The 22384-nt window shown below is 40.6% G+C and overlaps 1 protein-coding gene across 1 annotated transcript in view; it reads right to left on the bottom strand.

Moving 5' to 3' along the window:
• Positions 1 to 2598: 2598 nt before the first annotated feature.
• SLC9A4 (solute carrier family 9 member A4) overlaps positions 2599 to 22384 on the bottom strand; it is a 34406-nt gene continuing 14620 nt past the window's right edge. The window contains exons 7-11 of the mRNA XM_042458412.1: positions 19427 to 19588; positions 14395 to 14491; positions 9415 to 9546; positions 5878 to 5968; positions 2599 to 3002 (exon numbers count right to left, since the gene is read on the bottom strand). Coding sequence (XP_042314346.1) covers positions 2599 to 3002; positions 5878 to 5968; positions 9415 to 9546; positions 14395 to 14491; positions 19427 to 19588 — 886 coding nt within the window. The remainder of the gene's footprint in view (positions 3003 to 5877; positions 5969 to 9414; positions 9547 to 14394; positions 14492 to 19426; positions 19589 to 22384) is intronic.

Here is a 22384-nt window from a genome sequence, read left to right as displayed (position 1 = left end):
CTCTTTTTTTCCTCAGACCCACTCCTGGTTCTCCCTCATCCACCAACTCAGCTTTCTTCAGTCCACTATCCTAATTTGGATTGCAGAAACCTTTTAATTTTGTTTCTATTAGTTTTTTGTGGGTTTTTCAGGCTATGTGACCATGTTCTAGAAGAGTTTATTCCTGATGTTTTGCCAGCATCTGTGGCTGGCATCTTCGGAGCCACAGATGCTGATGAAACATCAGGAATAAACTCTCTAGAACATGGCCACATAGCCCAAAAAACCCACAAAAAACTATGGATGCCAGCCATGAAAGCCTTCAACTTCACTTTATTTCTATTGATAAACAGTTAGGACTCAGACCCTCATGCATATCTGCAGCAAATCTATTTTCTGCCTATCCCTATTATAAAGTATTGGTTTTTCATAACCCTTCAGTTTAGAAGAACAATTGGGCAGCAGCACCCAAACTACCCAAAGAAGGAAATACAAAAAGAGAGAGAGGGGATAGATGGTGGATAAACAGATAGAGAGGATATAGTAGGCAAGAGGATCTTGTAGCCCACTTGAGACTGACTGAAAGAAATCTGTAGCATAAGATTTTGAACATTCTAGTTTATCAGCTGTATATTATATAGTAGAGGTGTGGTATATGATTTATTATTTTTTTTAGACATCACAACCAGGCTCCTCTGCACAGCTGAAGTGGAGGATTCACTCCCAACTGCATAACACAGTAGAAAATAATTCCACTCCATTTATACCTGTCCTTAGCAGCTTACTCCTAATGGTGCAAAATGACATCAGCCATCAGGCTTCTGGTAGACTAATCTGTAGAGTAATTACATTGCAGTCCAAGATAATAGCAGAGAGTGGAACAAAGTGTTATTCCCAACTAAGGTTTCAGTTTAGATTGGCAATCTGCCAGTTTGTTCTCCTTTGCAAATCATTACAGATTATTTTCCTGTTTTAGTTTGCCCTCTTGCTGCCTATAGGCAAGATGAATCCTTCTACCTCATATAAGCAGGAGACCAAAAGACCAAAAGAATATTTCCTACTGTTTTGACTGACCTATCTAAAATTAAAAAATCAACAACCCAAGAGGGTGAATGCATCAAAATATTCATTTATTCAATTCAAATACTTTGTGTCAATAAGTATTCAATAAGTTACTCAGTATCCAAAAATGGATTTGAAAGTGGATTCACACAGGTACAAAATGTCTTCTGTTTTATATCACACCATCATTCACTTACTGTACATACAAATGACTAATCGATTTATGTATAAACTGCTCCCAAAATAATATTGTTGATACAAATGTTTTGATAGGGAATCCCCATAAAGACACAGTAAAAGGATGACAAACAGATCTTTTGTTTGTATGTACTCACCATAAATTGCAATGGCCCAATGAACACTAATACTAATTGTGAATAGCAGGAAATCAGCCATACGGTTCCATTGGACATTGCCAGATAACAGATGCCTTTAAGACATAAGCACAATGTAACAGGAGATGGACAAGGTGAACCTATGACTGAGCTGGTATGATTCATAACTTACAGGAGACTGAAGTTCTACCCCCCTGTGCAAAAAGGAGTGGGGGAGCAGTGTGAATTAAGACAACCCAACATCAACAATGCTCTGAATCAACCAAAGGATGGAATGAATAGTGTAATTGCATCAATTATTTTGTTGACCTGTAAAAATACACTGGTAATTGTTCCAGCATTTGAGAAGTGGGTAATTGGTCTAAATGTCCTTCCAGTTTTGATCATGCATAGTGGCAGCACAAAAAATACACAGGGCCAGCTTCAACTTTTAGGAAACTTTTGAATTATGGACCCAATTAAGTGAGCTTCCTGGATGGGCAAATGATGGAATGAATTCAAGTCACACAAAAAGGGAGAGACCCGAACCTGTATGCTGTCTTCAAGACAAATCTCAGCTTCAGCTCTCAGCACATGGCCAGTATTGTAGACCCTTGAGAAAACTTATTAAAACTTATAGAATTTGGGGACAATGAGATTTAACCTTCTGCTACTTTCACAGCATTCTGGAACGATGCCTGAAATGTACAATCATCCTGCAGAATGAAACCAGCAAAGATAGAACTAGTGTAATTCAATTGTATGGATGAAGAAATCATAATAAACATGCCTGTAGGACTCAGCATATCTTTACAGATCAAACACATAGCACTGTGTGTACAATTACACAACTGTCCCTGCCCACTGTTGACATTTACAATGGAAAGTCTAGGCTTTTAGGCTACAAAAATAGAAGTGTATTTTTTTTACACTTTAGCATTGTATTAGCCATATATCACAACTTGAAAATATCAGTTTTGTGGACTGCAATTCCCATAATACACAATGGTTGCAGGATGCTAGATGGAGGATTCTGTGATTGGTGAGCCGAAAAGGTAATATTTCCGACTCTAGACTTTAATACCTTCATGCAGAGCTTTCAGAGAATCAGGAGTCATATATTTTATTTTACCCAAGACATCTAACAATATAGACATCTTCTGCCATTAAACTGGAACCACAAGTATTTTAGAGGTAGCTAACATGTCCCAAAAGAAATAACACAGAGGAATGAAAACACCAATTATTTTGTGCACTGGCAGGGAGGGTCATTCTTTTCTTCCAGTAAGGTGTTTTTTGGCCCATAAAAATGTTTTTCATCTCTGGTTTCTGCTGTCCATTTGCTAGCAGGTACCAAGGAGAATGATGCTGTGTTCACCTCATCCTCTGACTCAGGTTCCTGAATATCAGTTTCAACCAGAGCATTATGATGAGGTTTCAACAGTAACCGTGTTGTTTGTTCTCTGACTATTTTCTCTCCCTCATTTGTTCTCCTTCTCCGACCTGTAAAACCTGCTGGTTCAAGTCTTGAAGGCAGCTGCTTCATAGGGAGCAGTTGCTGCTGTTGCCACTTTCTTCCATGTGACCCTGGCTGAGGCTCTGAATTCAGTTTAATGAAGACAGACTCAGAGTCACTTGCAGAGTCCCCTGAAATTCAGAAACAGGTGATTGTTATTCAAGGAGGAATGGTAGGATGAATATATGTCCTACTTTATAGACAGAAGTCCTCTCTTTGAAAAACTGTTGAGTGCTGTCCTATGTAGATAGAAGCATCCTTTGTTTGAAAAGTTATGCATTTTAGCACAGTCTACGAGTAGTTTAGAGATCAAGACCCCTGTGAAGCAGGGATAATGATATTGCCCATCAATAGTTAGCATGTGAACCACAGAATGTGATGATACAACAAATTACCTGCTCACCATCTTCTCCACTCTGTTGACATTTTGCATTTTTTCATGAATTATTATGATCACTTTATAACAAGTTGTAGCCATGACTAAATTTGCATCGTACACAAACAATAGAATTTGTGATCTACATGTGTTTTGCCTCTTTTTGACAATGCCATCCTAATCCGTTTCTTTATTTATATCTCTTTCTATTTATTTCATTAATTTCATTTATTCATTTATGTTCCACTTTTTCCCCAATAATGGTATTCAAGGCAACTAACTGTGTATTTAAAAACTACATAATAGTATACATATAAAAGTTATTTTAAACAATTAAACATTTTATAAACTGAAAACATTAGACATAAAAACATCAAAATCCATTAAAAGGCAATATACAAACTTTATAAACACTACCACACAGCACTAAAAACCCAGCACAGTCAGTTTCTAAAAGCCTGATAGCATAAAAATGTTTTAACTTGCTGACAGAAGGAGAACAAGGATGGGGTCATCTTGGCTCCCCTAGTGAAAGAGTTTCAAAGTCTGGAAGCAGCTCTCCTTAGGCTGGTAATGAATATATGCTCTCCTTAATTTATACAGAATTTCAACCTGTTCCTTGCCTAGTATAACATTTATTTATTTGAGAATCTTATGACCTCTGGGTGTTTGAAAGAGAATTTCTATAGGGTTGCTTAAAAATTCTTTGGCAGTTCAAGGAAACTGCAAAATAAGAGAAACTTTTTAATATAAAAATCCAATGTAAATCTATATTTTCTGAAAAATTTCAGACCGTTATTTACCTTACATACCCTTCATTGTCCCTCCTACCCTACTCTCACCACACACTTCCTTCCTCCTCTGCAGTCAGTTGCATTTTTCTGTTTGCTTTTTTAATTGCACAAAACCTCCATCCCCCAAAGATCCTCTTACTATGTCAATTATACTATACTGCCTTAATCTAGATTGCCACCTGTTTTTCATGTTGCAATTGTCTTTATTAACTATTTCTGGCATTAGAAAACCAAGTAATGAACAACAAATGCAAGGCCAAACATCCTTGGCAGGCAGGTCTGTAATTAGAAACTTGTTTGATCACCACTGAAACTTAGGATGGTTGCAAGTCACATGTAATCATCAAACCTTTTTAAAAAAATGTGGGTCCAAAGAATTTTAGCTTCAGGGCCCTTTGGTGAGGCTTACTGTGTCAGAGGGTGTGTTGTTTCTCACCATCATCTAATCAGATGATCAGAAGGAAAAAGTCATAAAGCAGTACACATTCTTGGGCATATTAAATGCTGATCTTTTTTTTTTTTTTTTTGGGGGGGGGGGGACTGAAACTCAAGTGGTAAGCTTTGCATGCCAATGTTACCTGGTTTCACCATTTGGAAAGTTACTTTTAAGAAGGATAAAACCCATGAAATGCTGAAGCTACCAAAAAGTGAGGTGTAGTAGGATGGTGCTCAGTAATGTCCCTGCACTGGTGTCACCTGGTGCAGGGGACAAGGCTTTAGGGGTGGGGCTTCTGGAGTGGAGCTTCTGGGGAGAGCATATGCTTCTGGAGTGGAGCTTCTGGGGAGAGCGTATGCTCCCTCCCCTCTTAGCAATAGGAATAGCAAGTACATTTCTATACTACTTATCAGTGCACTAAAGCACTCCCTAAGTGGTTTACAAAGTGGCAATAATCTGGGTACTCATTTTAGCAACCTCAGAAGGATGCAAGCCTGAGTTGAGCTTGAGCCCTTTTGCTGGTATTGAACTCACAACCTTATGGTTTGTGAGTGAATGGCTGCAGTACAGGCATTTAACCACTGCGCCACCAGGGCTCTGTTGCCCTATCCTTTACCTGATGTAAAAAAGGATGGGATGGCATGGAAGGGGAGCATGCACGGGATGGTGTGGTGATGACATGGGGGAATTGTGCAGGAGACAACAAGGGGAAGCATGCATGGGGACAGTGTGGGGGAAACATGGGGGGAGGGCCCAACCAGGTAAAAGCCCCTTCTAGGGAGTCATTCAGTTTGTGCCCTACACCCCCTTCCCATTAAGCCACTGATAATGCTCCATGTCCTACAACATCATACTATCCCTAACAATGGAATCAGCATGTCATTATATTTATTCTCTTTAAAGTACATTTCTAATCTCTATAATTATACAAAGTTTTTGTTAGTAGGAGTGGGTTATGAAAACAATAATGGAAAAGGCTGGTCAAATGCCTAACGCTTGCTTTCATTTTAATGAAGAGACCCCCTGAGCCTTTAACAAATGCAAAACAGAAAGATATCAACAGGTGAAGCTTTTTTCATGTTTTTTCCTTGTAATGAAAAAGTATCACCTGGGGATCCTTCCTGTTACTCAAAGATTTTAAATTTTATGTAAAGAAATTTAAAACTATTTACATGTATACTTGAATAAATTAGTCCCTGAAATCTTTAAAAAAAACTATGTTTTAGCTTGGTGTTGGAAAGAAATCAATGTTGGTGCCTGTTGGACCTCCAGAGGGAGGACATTCCACAATTGGGGTGTCACTGCTGAGAAGGCCCTCTCCCATGTCCTCCCACTTCATATTGCTTCCACTGGTGGAACACAGAGAATTTTATATTATTATTTTGGTGAAAAAATGTTACCTGTTAGATCTTCATTATTCCTAGCTTCTCTCCTGTCGAGTCGAGTGTTACCAAATGGTAATGACAAATAACGCACCCTTTTGGCAGCAGCCTGTGGACAAAGAAATGTTGGAAGGGTAATACTGTAATATTAATCAGCAATAACCTGGGCGTTGCATTTCAGTGAATTTGGTGACTCTGAATATGTGAGAAACATTTGGTAGGTATGTTTAAAATTGGCACAATGAAGTATTCCTTACGTCTGAAACAAGTTGTTAATGAAGCATTGCTGTACAACAATATAAAATAACATAAAATCAGAGTTGAAAGATAGGTCAGCTAGTTCAACCACTATCAGTGCATGAACCTGCAATATAAGACTGGAACCTTAAATAAAAAAGCTTAATCAAAAATAAGAAATCCATCCAGAGCATCAGATTATACTTGACAACAAGCAGAAAGAATCTTGGCTCAGTTTCCCTGTGCGGATAACAACAAATCATGTCATAATGGCTGAATGGCATGATTGTGAGCAAAATAAGCATGCATAGTGACTGTGCTGTTTGTACAGCAACTCCAGCTACAAAACCTAGGATAAAACATGATTTTGTAAAATATTCATGGGCCCAAATTTTGTAATCTATAATTAAACTAAGCACAAGCAAATAAGACCAGCCTTAAATCAAATACAGAAAATGGATTTTTGGCAGTAATCCATGGCTCTGTCTTGAGGAGTTGCTCACATCTCTGTTGTAATTAGATGCTGCATCTAACTTTTGCACTAACTTGCTTTTTCGAGCATTTAGCTTTTTTTTATTTTGCTTTTCACTGTTTATCTGGGATAAAGAGCTATATTTAATTTTTTTAATCCTTGTGAATGCAGCTCATGGCCAGTTGTAAGGAAGATTATGTGTCCCACTAAATGTACACACAAAGCTGTTAAAATTGCCTCTTTTTGCGCCTTTGTGTTTTTTTAAAAAAAACATTCAACACAGTAATAGGAGAGTGTGATGAATAAGGAAAGAAAAGTAGAGAAAAAACTAATCAGACTGGGCAATTATTGCTCATAATGTAATAATTATAATTTATTCATTTCAATTTAGCCTTTTCCCCAATAATTAGAGTCAAGAAGGTTTACAGATCATTTTAAAAAATATAGCTTTCAACCTATTTGTTATGCACACTCTACTATCACTCATTGAAATATATTTGTGTGGGGATAATATGTTGATTGCCCATTTATTTTTCAAAGCATATCCTCTTCTCTTGCTAGTCTTTTTGGAAAGTCACTTTGGAACTGACGAAAGACATTTAAGCACCGTTCACCAGGTTTGCCATTTCACAGTCTAGAGAATTACATTATGTTATTAAAGTCCATCACTCTGACCAGGGATGGGCTACCATTTTTCTGTAAAGAGCTACCGTATATATTCAACTATAAGTCAACCTCATTTATAAGTCGAGGTCAGGTTTTAGGACAAAATTATGGATTTTGCCATGACCCACGGATAGGTTGAGGGTAAAATTTGGAGGCTCCTTCAGTGTGTGTATATGTTTGTATGTCAAGAGAGACTCTCATTGAGGCTTTTAGAGTCATCATTTCAGCTTTCATTTCAGCCAGATGCAGGGGCAGAAAAGGGACATCAGTCAATCACATAGGACTCTTTCTGCTTGGCTCAAGAGATAAACTCTCTCTCCATGGGGAAATCTGAAAGAGCTTCTGTCACATTACCATAGTGACGTGGGATAAGTCGACCTGGGATTTTGGGGTCAATTTTGGGGCATAATTTTTTAGACTTATAGATGAGTATTCCCTGGAAAGTAATCAGTCGGGATCTACAGGCTGTCAGTCATGGACAGCCAGAACTAAAATTTGGCAAGCCCACATCTTCTTTCTCTCACAACTGCCTCTCCCCCACCCTCCTCTCTCTTTCTCGCTCTCCCCTTCCCCCTCCAAGGCTGCTGAGAGAAGGACAGGACAGAATTTTAGGGTGTATCTACACTGTAGAAATAATGCTGTTTGGCATCACTTTAACTAGGATCCAGCCTAAAGAATTCTGGGATTTGTAATTTTGTGAATCACCAGCACTCTGGCAAAAAAGGCTAAACTGTGTAAAACTACAAATCCCAGTATTCTATAGGATGGTGCTACAGCACTTAAAGTGGTGTCAAGCTGTATTATTTCTACAGTGCAGATGGACGTGATGAAGCCTGAATCAATTCACTTGTAGAGGAGCTGTACAGACTGGCACTTTGTGAGGACTGAGCATCCACATGCTCGACGCCCTTACCATGCCACCCAGGCACCATTTTGGTGCATGCCCATCCACACAGCGAGCACCCAAACAGTGCCGCACAGAAGGGGCGTCATCATGGCATGCCAGCATGCCTAGGATGCCCGTTCTTGTGCACAAGGAGAGGTCGGCTAATGGTGGCTTCTTTTTGTGTCATGCAGAGGCTGGATCACTGCTGTGACATGTGGTTGCCACGGCAACAATCCGAGGAAAAAAGGGGCAGCAGGGTGGCACCAATCTCTACAACCCCTTAATTAAGTGGGATAGCAGGTTGTCCTAGTACTGTGGTCACAAATAGGAGCATTTTAGAATACTAGGAAGAAAATGAGTAGATTTCACAGATGTCTTATCATCACCATCCCTTACTCCATTACTAATGTTAAAGGATAGCATGATCTCTATGGGACATTGCCCACTTCCCAGCAATAAGGCTATGATTTCACTTTAACTACCATGGCTGCATCCCGCGGAGTTTGTATATTAGGGAAGCAATAGATTTGTCTGGCTGACAATTTTGAATACCAGTCCCTAATCTACAGATCTTGGGATTCCATAGGACAAGGACGTAGCGGGGGGGAGGGGTTCTTGGAGTCCGGACCCCTCCTTCCATTAGAAAAATAAATGGCTGCACCCAAGCCCCATTATAATGGTGGCACTTAGTCTGGACCCCCCCCCCTTCCTAAAATCCTAGCTACGTCCCTGCATAGGATAGAACCATGGGAGCCTCAGATTACAACAAGGAAACTAATGCTGGTCTGTTTTCCTCCCATTAATTTCTTAGCATATTATATTCTGTATACCAGAAATCTAGTGTCCTGAAGTATATATTACTTCACAATATATTACGTTACATATATTGTGTTTTTCAAGGGGGCTATATCACCTCCTCAACCAATCCACTAATTTAGGTGCTCTGGGTTTTTAAAATTCATTTTTTTCAAGGCTTCCCCATTTCTCTTGCTATAACAACTCAAGTACGCTCATGCTAACTCTTTTAAGAGACGGGAAGGAAAAACCAGCAAACAGAATACAGGCAAGTTGTTTGCAACCCTGCCCCTCCTCTGCCCTACCTAAAGCACCACAAAGAACCTTTATCTTGGTACTATTGCAGAAGCAGAGCTGGAATAATAGGATTGCTGAGGAGAAACACTCCCTGAGCCATAGCCGAAAGTGCTAACAAACAGCATGCTTTGTGTTGCAAGTGGTTCAGCTATTTGTATAGCTCAGTTCCACAAATAGGACAGCTTGTGCAAGTGGTACCAACCTGCCCTCCCCATGGGAGGCTGCTGCCTTTCCTCATGGGTTGCCTCAGGCTCTGCTGGCGTCGGATGAGAATTTCTTTTGCTTGCTCCTCACTTGCATCTGTTGCGAGGTTATACCGATTATATGACAGTGTCTGAAATGACAAAAGCATTCCTTCCTATTTTCATCAGATTATATTCCCCATTTTGAAAATTGCCATTATCATCATGAGATCTTTACAAAGCATGATGTCACCTACTGCCAATGAAATGTATCCTTTCTATTTCCACCAAAACTATTCAAACAAGTACCATGTTAGCATATTCAACAAAATAATTGTGAATTATCTTGACAGGTCTGGATCTGTATGTAAACAGAATAGCATTCCTACACCAAAGCTTGGGAAAGGTACTTTTTCGACTATAATTGATGGCCACTGGCTCTGATCTTCACACAAGAAGGACATATCAGCTGGCTTGACCAATCCAGAGTTCTGGAGAAATACAAATCTTTTACAGGGAGAAAGCCTCTAAGTGGGTAGAGATACCAAAACAGTCTAGTCAGGACTGAACACAGTTATGGCATGCTGGCCGGGTTTTAAACTAGAGATGAAAAACCAAGGGAAATGAGGAATGGAATGGAACAATCTAGAAAAGGACGTGCTAGATGGTTGTGATTCTGAGCTAGAAGAGCAGACTACAATCTTTTGTTACAGGTGGTACAGCAGTGGTGCCAGGGCTCATAGGATCTGAGAACAATGACTTTTTCATTAGTAAAGAGAATGACGCCACCTATCACCATGCTCAGCCTCTCCCATGCCACATCTGTGGCAAAAGCTTAGCTGTAGGCCTCCTCATAGCTGGAGGAAAATTAGTTTTCCCAGAAGCAATTTATTTTTGTGAGTTGTCTCTGTTGAAATGCCAATTTAGATTAGATTGGTCGCTAATAAGAAATTTGGATAAATTCATTTTGACGAAAAGGCCTGCCCCTAGTGGACCTGAAAACCACTAGAAACAGCTTCTTGATATGGATCATTGCAGTTGCTAACATGTTTGGATTCTTCCTGGGGATGTCTTATGATAACCTGGTTCCAGGTGTGTTGCCCCCCCAAGAATGGCATTTCTATCTTGATGTTCATTGTCACTGAATCTGGCCACAGTGTCAGGGTTTATAGAACCATATCTGAAAGCACTAAGGGGCTCAACAAAGCAGAGGAAAAGGCCAGCCTGGGGGTGGAGTCAGGGTGTGGTATCCACATGATGCCCACCTCGCCTCTGCCTCCAGGCTGGCATCATGCCGTGTGCTGCTCCACATGGTGCATGGCATCACGGTACTCCTCTGGCACTGCATCTACATGATGCAGCACCAAAGAAGCACAGAAAAGCCCCGCACCGGTGGCTATGGGACCCTTTCCGGGGCACAAAAAGGAGCTGCTTTTTGTGGCTCCTTTTTGCACCATGAAAAGCAGAGATAAGGGCTGTGGCATGTGCTAAAAAGGGTGACTGCAGACCACCCCTTAGGAGCAGTCTCTTGAGTCCCTTAGACATACTCTAGTTCAGTTTTTGCAGTCCTCATACCATGATAGGCTATACTTATGCCTCTGTTGTATGTTATAGAGAAGGAGTAGGAAGCATATCACCTTATGGATATTGTTGAACTTAAGCATTCTTTGACTATGAGCCTGTACAGACTGGCACTTTGTGCTGGCCTGCAGGTGAACTAGGGCTCAGGTAGGGCTGAGTGTTCATACACTCAAAATCCTACTTGTGCAGCCCAGGTGCCATCTTGGCACGCGTCCATCCAGACTGTGTGAGCCATGATGAAGTCTCTTGTGTGCAGCACTCAAACAGTGATGTGCACAAGGGGCAGCATAATGCCATGCCGGGGCACTTATGTCACCCCCTTCTATGACGCAAATAGGACCTGCGTTTTGCAGCTCCCTTTTACACCGGGTTGGGGGCGTGACGTGTAGTTGCCACATCCTCAACCCAGCACTTCCAGGGGTGGCATAGAGCTGCCCCTTACCAGGCTGTCTGTACAGCCCCTATGTTAGCTAGGGCTGATGAGATTTGCAGTCCAACAAAATTTGGAAGTCCATATGATTTCCACCCATGTTACTGGTGATAAAACTCTTTGAAACAGACTTGCTAGTTCAGGACAGTCCCAGAACATGGGTTTTCCAGGGTAAAACTTGAGACCTAAGGATGGCTTTTGATGACAGCATTAAGCAATGGCATTAAGTACCAACCACAATTGTTAACAGATCATCATTCAAACACACATGCAAACTTATTTTCCTGTTTTGAAATTAAGACAAAAATCTTAGCTAAAGGGGCTGTTCCCAGAGCAAAGGGAAATGGAGTGATTATCCCTTCTCACTTACTCAGGGAGAGCAGATAAAGAACCTTGAATTTAGCCTACTTGCTTCTACCCAGAAATTGGATCCATAGCAGAGTGGTGTGTGAGCCATGGCACTACCAAATTACAGGGAGAGAAGCTGGCACGAGCCCCATTCTTGTTGTAATAGTGTCAGTTTAAAAAAAATGGAAACATATTGCTTTCAGTAAAAACACAGAAGCTATGAAGAGTCTTTGCAAGTTCTGTCAACAAATGAACTAACCCTTGCAAACTGTAATAAGTTGCTGCTGCTTTAATAGATGAGGAGGAGATTTGTACACTGTTCTTTTCTTTCACCTGAAGATGAATCCATCAAAACTGGACCATTTGCACCCTCCCTTCCCTTCTGGAGAATCAGGAGCGGGTCTTGAGATCTGACAACGCTACTTTGAAAGAATGTGCCATCTTCAGGCCCAGAAAGCTTTACATTGGAAAAACCTTAAGCTTGATCAGACATTGTCCTCAGAAGCCTGAAGTGCCCTGGGATGTTTTTGTGTGGGAGAATTCCAGTATTACTTAGGTGTGGAAAGACTACAGATGAAGGGCTCTGTCAAATTTCAGGGTGTGGTGAAAAGCAGAAATATCTCTTCTATATGGAGGCAGCTGACAAGGAAAGGAAAGGTTAGGGGACATTCTGCCCCCTATCATCCTAGTACACAGAGTGTAGAGTTAAATTTATAATGGCTGCAGTTTTTAACCACATAACTCAAATGGCAGAAGCATTTATGAACTACTGCCTATTAGTCCACAAAAATTTGTGCAGCAACAATTCTTTAAGATGTCACAAGAATTCTGCTTTCCAAACATGGATGCAGCCCCTTCAGAACTTGTCACACATTTTTGCTGCCTGAGACAAAAGACTACATGATGCCGCCTACATAATTCCATCTCCAAAATCTGAATATATTGGCAGTGGAATCTTACTTCATCCATCTCCAAAATCTGAATATATTGGCAGTGGGAGAGTAAAGTAAATACAGGGCAAAACAGACTGCCCAAAAAGGGTGGAGTGAGGCTGCACCAGCATCGTTTACATGGGGGCCATGGCAACTGCACACATGCAGCTGCAATCTGGTCACTGCCACGGTCCCAAGGGACCACAGCAAAGAGTGGAAAAGATCCACTCCTTTCTGGGCTGGGTTTGGACCACCTCAGGCAGCCCAGGAGCAGCTTCAGCATGGCTTCGACATGGGTTGGAGCATGTGTCATCTAAACACCACACCTCCAAACTGTGTGGAAGCCAGCTTAAAATTCTCGTCTGTTGTACACATGGGCATCACCATTGTTACGCAAGCATGTGCGGCATCCGCACGTGCTGTGGCACACTCATTATGCTGTCACCGTGATGTAGAAAGAACCCACTTTTTGCGGGTTCTTTTTCTGCTGGCAGGAAGCTGCGCTTTTTGGTGGCTGCGGCTTCCCTCCTGCGGAAAAAACGCCGCCACCAGCCTGGACCTTCAAAGAAGTATGTACCAGGCCATTGTTTGAATTACAACAAGGAAAAGGCAACAGTCTTGTGAATTAAAGGCTATCAAATATTTTGCAGAAGAACCTTTCATGGATTACAGTATCTAATCCATGAAAGTTTATGCCTTAATACATTAATCTCCACTTCTAAAGTAAATCCCCTTCCCCACCACCATTCCCTTCCATTTTGTGTCGTGTCTTTTTAGATTGTAAGCCTGAGGGCAGGGAACCATCTAATTAAAAATAATAACTGTAAACCACTCTGATAGTCTTTAGGGCTGAAGGGTGGGGTATAAATACTGTAAATAAAAATAAATTAATAAATAAATTAATAAATAAATTGCCAAAAGATTATTTGGCAAGATGGGATTTTCTTCCAAGAGAAGCTCACCTGGCAACTTCCATGCTCTCTTTTTGCCTGCAGCAAAGACAGGATTATTTTAAACAGGACTTCAGCTTTTAACTGGTTTGGATAATGCAACAGGTGTGATGGTTTTTAATGTGTCAATGGTTTTAGTATGTTTAACTGTTCTAAATTAATGTTTTAAAGTGGCTTTAATTTTTTAAATGTTTATATTACAGATCTTGTTTTTGCATGTTGTTTTAATGCTTTTTGTTCGGGAGAAAAATGGGGTATAAATGAAATAAATTAATAATAAAATAAATTTGCTGGTTTTGTTGCAACACGTATAACTAGCTCTAGGCAAACCAGAAAGCCATTTTGGCTTATTGAAGATTTTTTAGCAAGTGAACTCTGCCACCTAGTGCTTATTTCTGGAAGATCACTTCAACTGTCCTGGATCACAAATGAAAGTGAATTATGTTCTTGACAAGGCAAAGCCTGGCAGCCTCTTTTGTTTCTTTGACAAAGAAGAAGCACAGCATCATTACAGCATTACCCTATGCCCCCCCCCTTTCCATGCACACACATATCACAGAGAGAAACCAAGTACATATTCATTAAGGATTAGGATCCATATTTTTCCATAAGGTTACTGTGCTGTTCAGTTGCATTAGCTTGCAATCAATAATGCTGACATTTCACTTATCGCCGACTGTCGCTAAAGGTTTAATGAGTACAAATATGGTCTTTTATTCTAGAACTATGAAACACATTACAAGAATGAAAAACACACACCCTTTGTCTCACTTGATACAGATTGTGTGCCAGTATGTTCTGGATGGACTCCACCTCTTCAGGGGCAAGTTTTCGGGTTCTTTGATTTCTGTAACTCCTAAAAACAAAAAGGAAGAGAAACTTTACACTGATTAATACAAAGGGACAAGAGTTGTTCCCATACCGTGTTTCTAGGTGGGCACTGTTGTTCATATGCATCAAATATGTACAGTATGCCTTGCAAACAAAGAATAATAATGTTTCATCTATAAATCACAAGGAGCTTGGCATTTAATTCCTTTATAACATGTATTGGTGTATAAATGGATCAATGTCCCATTCTTTTATTATTTTTAGTCACAGCAAATGGCCAAGTCCTGAAAGAAAACCCGTATAAACAATTGTAAAAAATAATTGACATCCATATAAAATACATTTACTCGGTGTCCACAGCCCATAGAGAAAATGTTTCTTTGTTGAATACCAAATGACAAAATGTTTTTTGGGTGAAAACCAACTTCAGCCACCCCTTTCAGCACCAGACTGGGGCCACAGCAACTACATGCTGCACCCCTGATCTGGCCTTTCCACAGCGCAAAAAGCAACCACAAAAAGCGGCTCCTTTTTGTGCCATAAAAAGGATTCCATAGCTGCCAGTGCCACAGCTTTTCACCACTCCTTTGGTGCAGTGTCATTTGGATGCAGCACCAGAGGAGCCCCCATGACACTGCTCACCACACCCCACTCCACCCTGATGCAAGTCTTTATCACCAGTCTGTTGAGGCTCTGAGTTTTCTTCTTCTTCTATTGTGTTTTAAAAATTGTGATTGAATTTCTTTACACTTTTGATTTGGTTTTAGTTTTCCTATTTACAGTATTTCTAAGCTTTTTTGCTGGCATTCACACTGCAGAAATAATGCAGTTTGACACTGCATTGGTATGTGAGAATGTCAATTCAATTTCAAAAATTTTGTGTATGGAAACAAAGAAGTAGCAAGGAACAATTGTTAAATAATCATTTAAAGATGGACCCACTGACATATATTTTGTTTTGTGCTTTCATGTTGTTTCTGACATATGGTGACCCTAAGACATCATGAGTTCATAGGAGGGTTGCCTTTCGCCTTCCTCTGAGGCTGAGAGGCTGTGACTTGCCCAAGCTCACCCATGGCTGAGGGGAGATTCAATCTAGTACTCAAACCACTTCCCCATGCTGGCTCTCCACATACTCATAATGTATCATATACAGTGGTACCCCGGGATACGAAATGACTGCGTTACGAAATTTCCGGGATACGAAAAAATTAGATAGGAAAAAACTGTTCCGGGTTACATTTTTTTTTTCGGCTTACGAAAAAAATTTTGGTGCTTTTCGGCGCTTTTTCGCACGAAATCGCAGCTTTCCAGCGCTAGCGGCTATGGCTTTTTCGGGTTGCGAAATCTTTCGGGTTACGAACGGCGCCGCGGAACGAATTAAATTCGTAACCCGGGGTACCACTGTATATCCAAGAGAAATCCATAAGGTCACTTTGGTTAGCCATCATGACCATGAGAATTGTTGGGGGACATACCAAGATTGGCAAGTTGACATAATTTAACAGTGCAAATAAGTAGTGGACTTAGTCAGGCTTTGCTCACATGTGAAAGAAACTATGGCATGCCAACTGCCAACTAATCTGATTCTTTTTCAAACGTCCTTAGTTTCAGGTGAACAATGAACAACTCCACAAATATTATGAAGGCACTTTGCCATATAGCTAAAACACAAATATAGAAATGGACTACTCTTTTCATCAAGTTAGCTATTAACCTGGCAACCTGATAACAATGAGCATGTACCTCTTTACAGAAGAAGCAATGTGGTTTCTATTTAATAAATCCACTCCTTCTACACCACTTATGATACAAAGCTATTTCTAAGTAAAACAAAATAGACACGTTAACAACCCAATCAAAATGTTTTTTTCTCTTTTCCTGAAGGCCTTTCCCTGATCATTATTCTCTCTAGTTAAACACTAGGCTTAGTACAGGTGTTATATTTACACAAAGGAAATTGCCTTAGTGATAACATCCTCTGGCTTCTTTAAAAGAAGATTGTAACTTTCCTTTAACAATCTGCTCTTACCATGATTGTATCCCAAACTATTATAGGCATTAGTTCCTTAAGGATTGGGAGACTTTCACAATTCCTACATATTCTCTAAACTAGTGAATACATAAGGATCATGAACAGTGGCATTACTGGGGGGGGGGGGGTTTGCAGGCCGCACTGGATGACACCCCAGAAGGGGGTGACACCTAGTCCACCCCCTGCAGGCACTCCTTGGGCCAGTGTGGATGCCTATTGAGACCACGTGGGTGCTGCTCCAGGCCTCAGAGTGGGGTCTCTGGGCCTCAGAGAGGTTTCCATCCCAGGTGAGCAGCGGGTGGGCATTTCTGCAGCCCTGGAAATCCCACCAGAAGTCTCTCCCAGAAGTCCCCACACACACACACTAGGTGACACTTGGTGCAGGATCCCCACTGATCATGAATAAGAACCAGCTATGAATGTGGACCTCTGGGTTATGCGTTCCTAACTGCCTTAGTGAATTCTGACCAGAATTTATTTCAAGAGATGCACAAGGAAACGTCAAAGACTGGAAGGGGGAAGACAATATTGCACAAATTATTTATAAAGTTATTCCAGAAAAATTACTGCCTCTTGCATTGTCACATGTCCAAAGAAGTACAATATCCAATTAGTGAGTAAATGTTCAAAAGCCAACATCATGCCATTAATTTCCAGATAAAATATTAGACTCAACCTTCGGATTTGGTTCTATATCAGGAAAAGCTCACAGTCTAAGCAGGCAAAAATGCCTTATCCTAAAATTTGGTGCCTTCACCTGCTCAGATCTCAGACAACCTATGGACTGTAAATGTTGTGGTATTCATGCATTATATTGCTATATACATGTTCTGTTATATCAGAACATGTAGATACAAGCAAGGGAAGAAGGCACACATCCTCCCCTGCTTCCCATCTTACATCAGATTATAAATAAAAAGTATAAATAACCGAATAATTTACATATATCACAGAATGAGGAGATAATGGGTTAGATCCTAAGCAATTTGCAGCATCAACCCAAATTCAATGATGCATCAGCTGTAGAGGTTTAGGATTAAACACAAACCACCTCTGCCAGCAGAAATTCCCTCCTGTTGCCAAAGGTATTCTTTTTCACCAGAGAGCTGCTGGTAAACCTCAAAGATCTGTTGATTGACAAAAAAGGGGGGGGGGGGGAGGCAGAAAGAACAGAAGGGGCAAGAAAAGAGCCATGTTATGTGAGATTCAAACGTCCTCCAGAGGAGGGATACAGCCACAATGGCAGCACAAAGTAAGGCTAGATTAATCAGGGTAATTCAGATGAATTGCTAACATTTGAACGCTGGAAAGTGACAGAATTTATGGTAGCTTCAATGGACACCATGGCCCTTTCCCATCTTGGCCAGTTATGACAGCACAATTAGCTACATTTAGGTCCTCTTAAAATCCAGTGGATTTACTTAGTCATTACTAGTCTTATCAAAGTGACACATAAATTTTAGCAAATTTTGTCCTGCTGTGACAAAGTCTTCGAAAATCAAACTGTTTTATTAAGTCTATTAACAATTCAGGACTTACTCTGTGCAAAATTTAAGTGTGGTTGTTTTGTGCAGAAAACATCATTCAAGAACAGTGATTTATTAAGCATACTTAACTATGTAATCTCTCTGATGGCCTTCAGTAAAATAGATGTGTGTGGAGGTGTGATGATTGTGATATTAGTGTCACAGTTATGACTAAGTAGCAATCATGGATATGGAACAGTTGCCTAGATTCACTCATCCATAATTATTTCATGTTCATGATTGCTACTTAGTCACAATTGTGACACTATTGCCATGATCATAACTCCATCCCTTATCTACTTTACTAGGCATTTGCTACATGGGAAGAAGAAGGTCCATTCCACCAACAATCAGAGCATGGGTGAATGACATTTCCATCAGATGGCAGGAGAAGTTATTTAACTGGCAACAGAAGTTACTTAATTAAGTATACCTTAACCAAGGTCTAATCTGCACTACAGAAATACTGTCGTTTGACACTTTAACAATGTGCTGTGCAATGGAATTCTGGGATTTGTAGTTTTGTAAGATATTTAGTCTTCTCTGGTGCCACAACAAACTACAAATCCCAGAATTCCATAGCACTGAGACACAGCAGTTAAAGCAGTATCAAACTGCATTATTTCTGCAGTACAGATTAAACCCAAGCTGGCCAATATGTTTATATGGAAAAAATATTTTCTTCACAGAAAATGGCATTTCCTGTGCAGAACATCTTGCCTTCTATGCAAAGCAACCTTGCATTAATTTTGCACAGAATAATTCCCAAACTGCAAGGATTTTCATTAGTCTAGATTCTTCTTGTCAAGGTTTCCCAACACTTAAAAAACCCAGTGCTTTTCAACTATTATTCAGTATGTTTTTAATATTATTTCTATCCTCAGTCATGACCAAATTGCTTGTTAGCCAACCTGATAAAAAAATCAAAACTATATAGCTTATAACAGTTACAGCGAACCTTTGAGAGACCGAGTGCCCAAACTAAAAGGCCTTCCAGCATCAGGTGTTACCTGGTGATGGGGCGAGACTTCCAGGGGATAATGGGACTTTTGGGGACTCCTTCCACTGGTCAGGAAATATTTGTATTAAGGGGGGGGCGCAGTGGTGAAAAGGTGGGTTACAGGAGGAGTTTTGTTGCTACATAGTTGGAAGAGGATTCCAACTTTCACAGTGACCAAAAGATAAAGAAGTAAATTGCACAACAGGATGTCAGCCAAAGTTGTATACACAAGAGTTCAATCCTTGCCTTAAAATGAATGCATCGCTCCTTTTCCACCACACACTTCTTTTCCCACCACCCATTTGTAGAGCATGCAAAAGGGATAATGCCTTCCCCTCAACCATTATATAAATTTCAAACATCCTTCTTTCCCCTCTTTAAGCTTTTAAGAGTACTCACAGTGAAGATTGTTTGGATGTCGCCGGTGTTATTGCCCCACTTTCCACCATCTCAATCACTTGTTTTATTTCGAGCTTCTTGTACAGAGAAACAAGGCTGGATTTGGGCTCCTGCTTGTGTAACAGAACCTTCTTTAGGATTCTGTTATCAAACTTCTTAAACCTGGGAACAGCAATAATTTTGAAAAAGTTTAAAACCTGAGGTAAGATTCACTCCAGTAGGAATCACTGGACAAAGCTATTACTGGACAAAGTTAATACTGGAATTACTGGACAAAGCTACTATTGATCAGACATCAATAATAAAGGGCTTGGGTTGACTGGACCGTACATTCTACTTCAAAAAACCCGGGGCCCACATGTGGCCCATGGCCACAGTTTCCCCACCTCTAGTTTAGCTAAAAACAAGAACATGCTTTAGCCCTGGGAGAAAGCCAGTGAAGGCATAGGTGAAGCATATTCTTGACCTTAAAAGCAAAGTGAATCAAGACTTGTTTCATGCAAGTGAGATATTCAAATGCACATAACAACAGTAGCTCTATTTGTAGTAATTGTCCATATTTGGTAATATTTCAGGGAAGTGCTAAGTGATCCATTAGCTTGTATCCTTTACTTCATTTGGTATTTCAAAATACCAATTAAGGAAAAGTAAATAAATTTTAATAAATTAAGTATTCATTTGGAAGAAACACTAAAACAGAGTTGTCATCACCACTAGAAATTAAAAAAAAAGGAATCAGTGTATATGTATGTAATCAATTAAGAGATATAGGGCCCATACAGACAGGCCAAAATAAAGCTGCTTTGGGTCACTTTGGAGGTATGCTGTTTAAATGATGCATGCATCCTAAGAGGCTGAAAGCCACACTAAAACCACACTCCAGTTCTAAAGACTGGAGCACAGCTTTGGCCCAGCTTCTGGTCTCTTAGAATGCATGCATCATTTAAATAGCATACCTCCAAAGTGACCCGAAGCAACTTTGGCAGGTTATAGACCGCCCATTTGGGGCGGTCTGCACCCGCCCCTTTCCCCGTGGTATCGGGGCCTCAGTGTGCAGAGCGGCAGCCGCTGAGGGCCTGATCCGCTGCTTTTCAGGCTGGGGGAAGCAGCAAAATGCTGCTTCCCCGCAGCCTGGAAAGGGGTGTCCTTGGGGCTTCAAGCCCCAAGGACACCCTTCGGTTGGCGGGGAGAAGAGAAAGGGGCCACTTGGCCCCTTTCTCTTTTAGTCCGCTGGGCGCAGCCGTCTGAAGGCTACGCTCAGCAGACTAAACCAGGAAGGAGCTCCGAAACAGAGCTCCTTCCTGCTCTGTGTTCAGGGCGCACTAAGCGCCCTGGCGCAAAGCAAGGACGTCACATCCGCGCCGCCCCGTCTAGAGGCGGTGCGGCCGTGACGTCCTCATGGCGGCGGCCGTATGGAAGGGCCGCCGCCTTTAGTACGTGACGAGCACGCACTAGGGTTAGGGCGGTGCAGAAGCACCACCCTTTTGTAACCCTAGTGCGTGCTCGTCACGCACTAAAGTGCCGGTCTGTAACCGGCCTTTATTTTGGCCTGTCTGTATAGGCGCACAGTTAGAAAGAGTAGTGTACTCAAGCATGTTTTCTAAGATATACTCCCCTTATCAAATAAATAAAGCAGATACTTTAAACTTTCATACGGCCCTCAGTGATGTTCACAGCAGAAAAGAAGAAACACAAAACAGACAGGAAACTATCTTCAACTTCAACAAGCCTCGGTGCACATAGCCAGAGTTTCAACAAGTCTGTTAAAAAGTTCTACCTGTTTCAGAGAATTACCAGTAAAAGACAATATATGTGAAGTCAAAAGGCTTTCACAGACATTGTGTGTTTTTTGGGGGGAAGGGGCTATGTGACCATCACTTCCTCCTAACCAAGGATCACACAGTATATATACTTCACACACTTCCACGCCACCACCCTCTGAAGATGCCAGCCACAACTGCAGGCAAAACATCAGGGATAAATTCTTCCAGTACACAGCCACATGGCCCTAAAAACTCACAAAAAACTAAAGACAATATATGTTTTGTAGACTGTATAATTTTGAGAATATTTCTGCAGTCACAACCTCATTTCCTGGATCTTTTTTGTTTTCCTCATAAATTATATACTAGCTACATTTTGAAGCTTTTCCTGTCCTCAGCCCCCACCACCCTTGTGTCTGTCTCCTAACCAATATCTATGTATGGAACTGACTGTCAGATCTGCTCATGTTCATTTTGTTCCTGTACAGATCCTTTTTATGTGACCTGGTCTTCCATACAAAATGTAAGGTTCACATTCTGCAGTGCAGGGGATCGGCACAGTAGGATCAAAGCCACTTTTCCAGCTTGTCTTGTGCTCAAAGGCCATTATTTTAAAAACATTCTTAATTTTAATTTTACATTTTTTTAAAAAAGTGAAGGATTTTATAAATATATTCAATAATGTAATAATGCCCCCTCTAATAACTTTAAACAAATTAACTTTAAATCATTTCACTTATTTTTATTTTATTAAATATTAAATATTATATATTTATTAAATATTATATATTCTGAAATAACATTAGTTAAATTGATTAAGTATTAAAAATACCTTAATTATACTCACTTGCACACTCTGTGGCAGAGACAAATAAAATGTTTAGTCACACTGAGAAAGTAATCCAGGATGTATCCAGGTTGAATTTCTGTTGTTCACACGTATTCTGAATACACCCTATCAAGTTTGCTGGGGGACTACCAAAAAAACTATTCAAAGATAATTGATATCGGGTCCCGTCCCCCCCCCCCCGAGTTTTTTAAAAAGATCTGCATCATCAGTAGTGTGAATAGCCAATGCAAATAGACCCAGGATAAAACACTGCATGTCTTGAACACATTCCAAATACATTTGCATTGTTGGCTCCATCTTTATTTGAGTGCTTGTACATGTGAGCAACCAAACTTGCAGACATGC

Source organism: Sceloporus undulatus, chromosome 3, assembly GCF_019175285.1.
Source record: "Sceloporus undulatus isolate JIND9_A2432 ecotype Alabama chromosome 3, SceUnd_v1.1, whole genome shotgun sequence".
NCBI classification, from domain to species: Eukaryota; Metazoa; Chordata; class Lepidosauria; order Squamata; family Phrynosomatidae; genus Sceloporus; species Sceloporus undulatus.
This window is presented reverse-complemented; position numbering and strand designations above follow the sequence as displayed.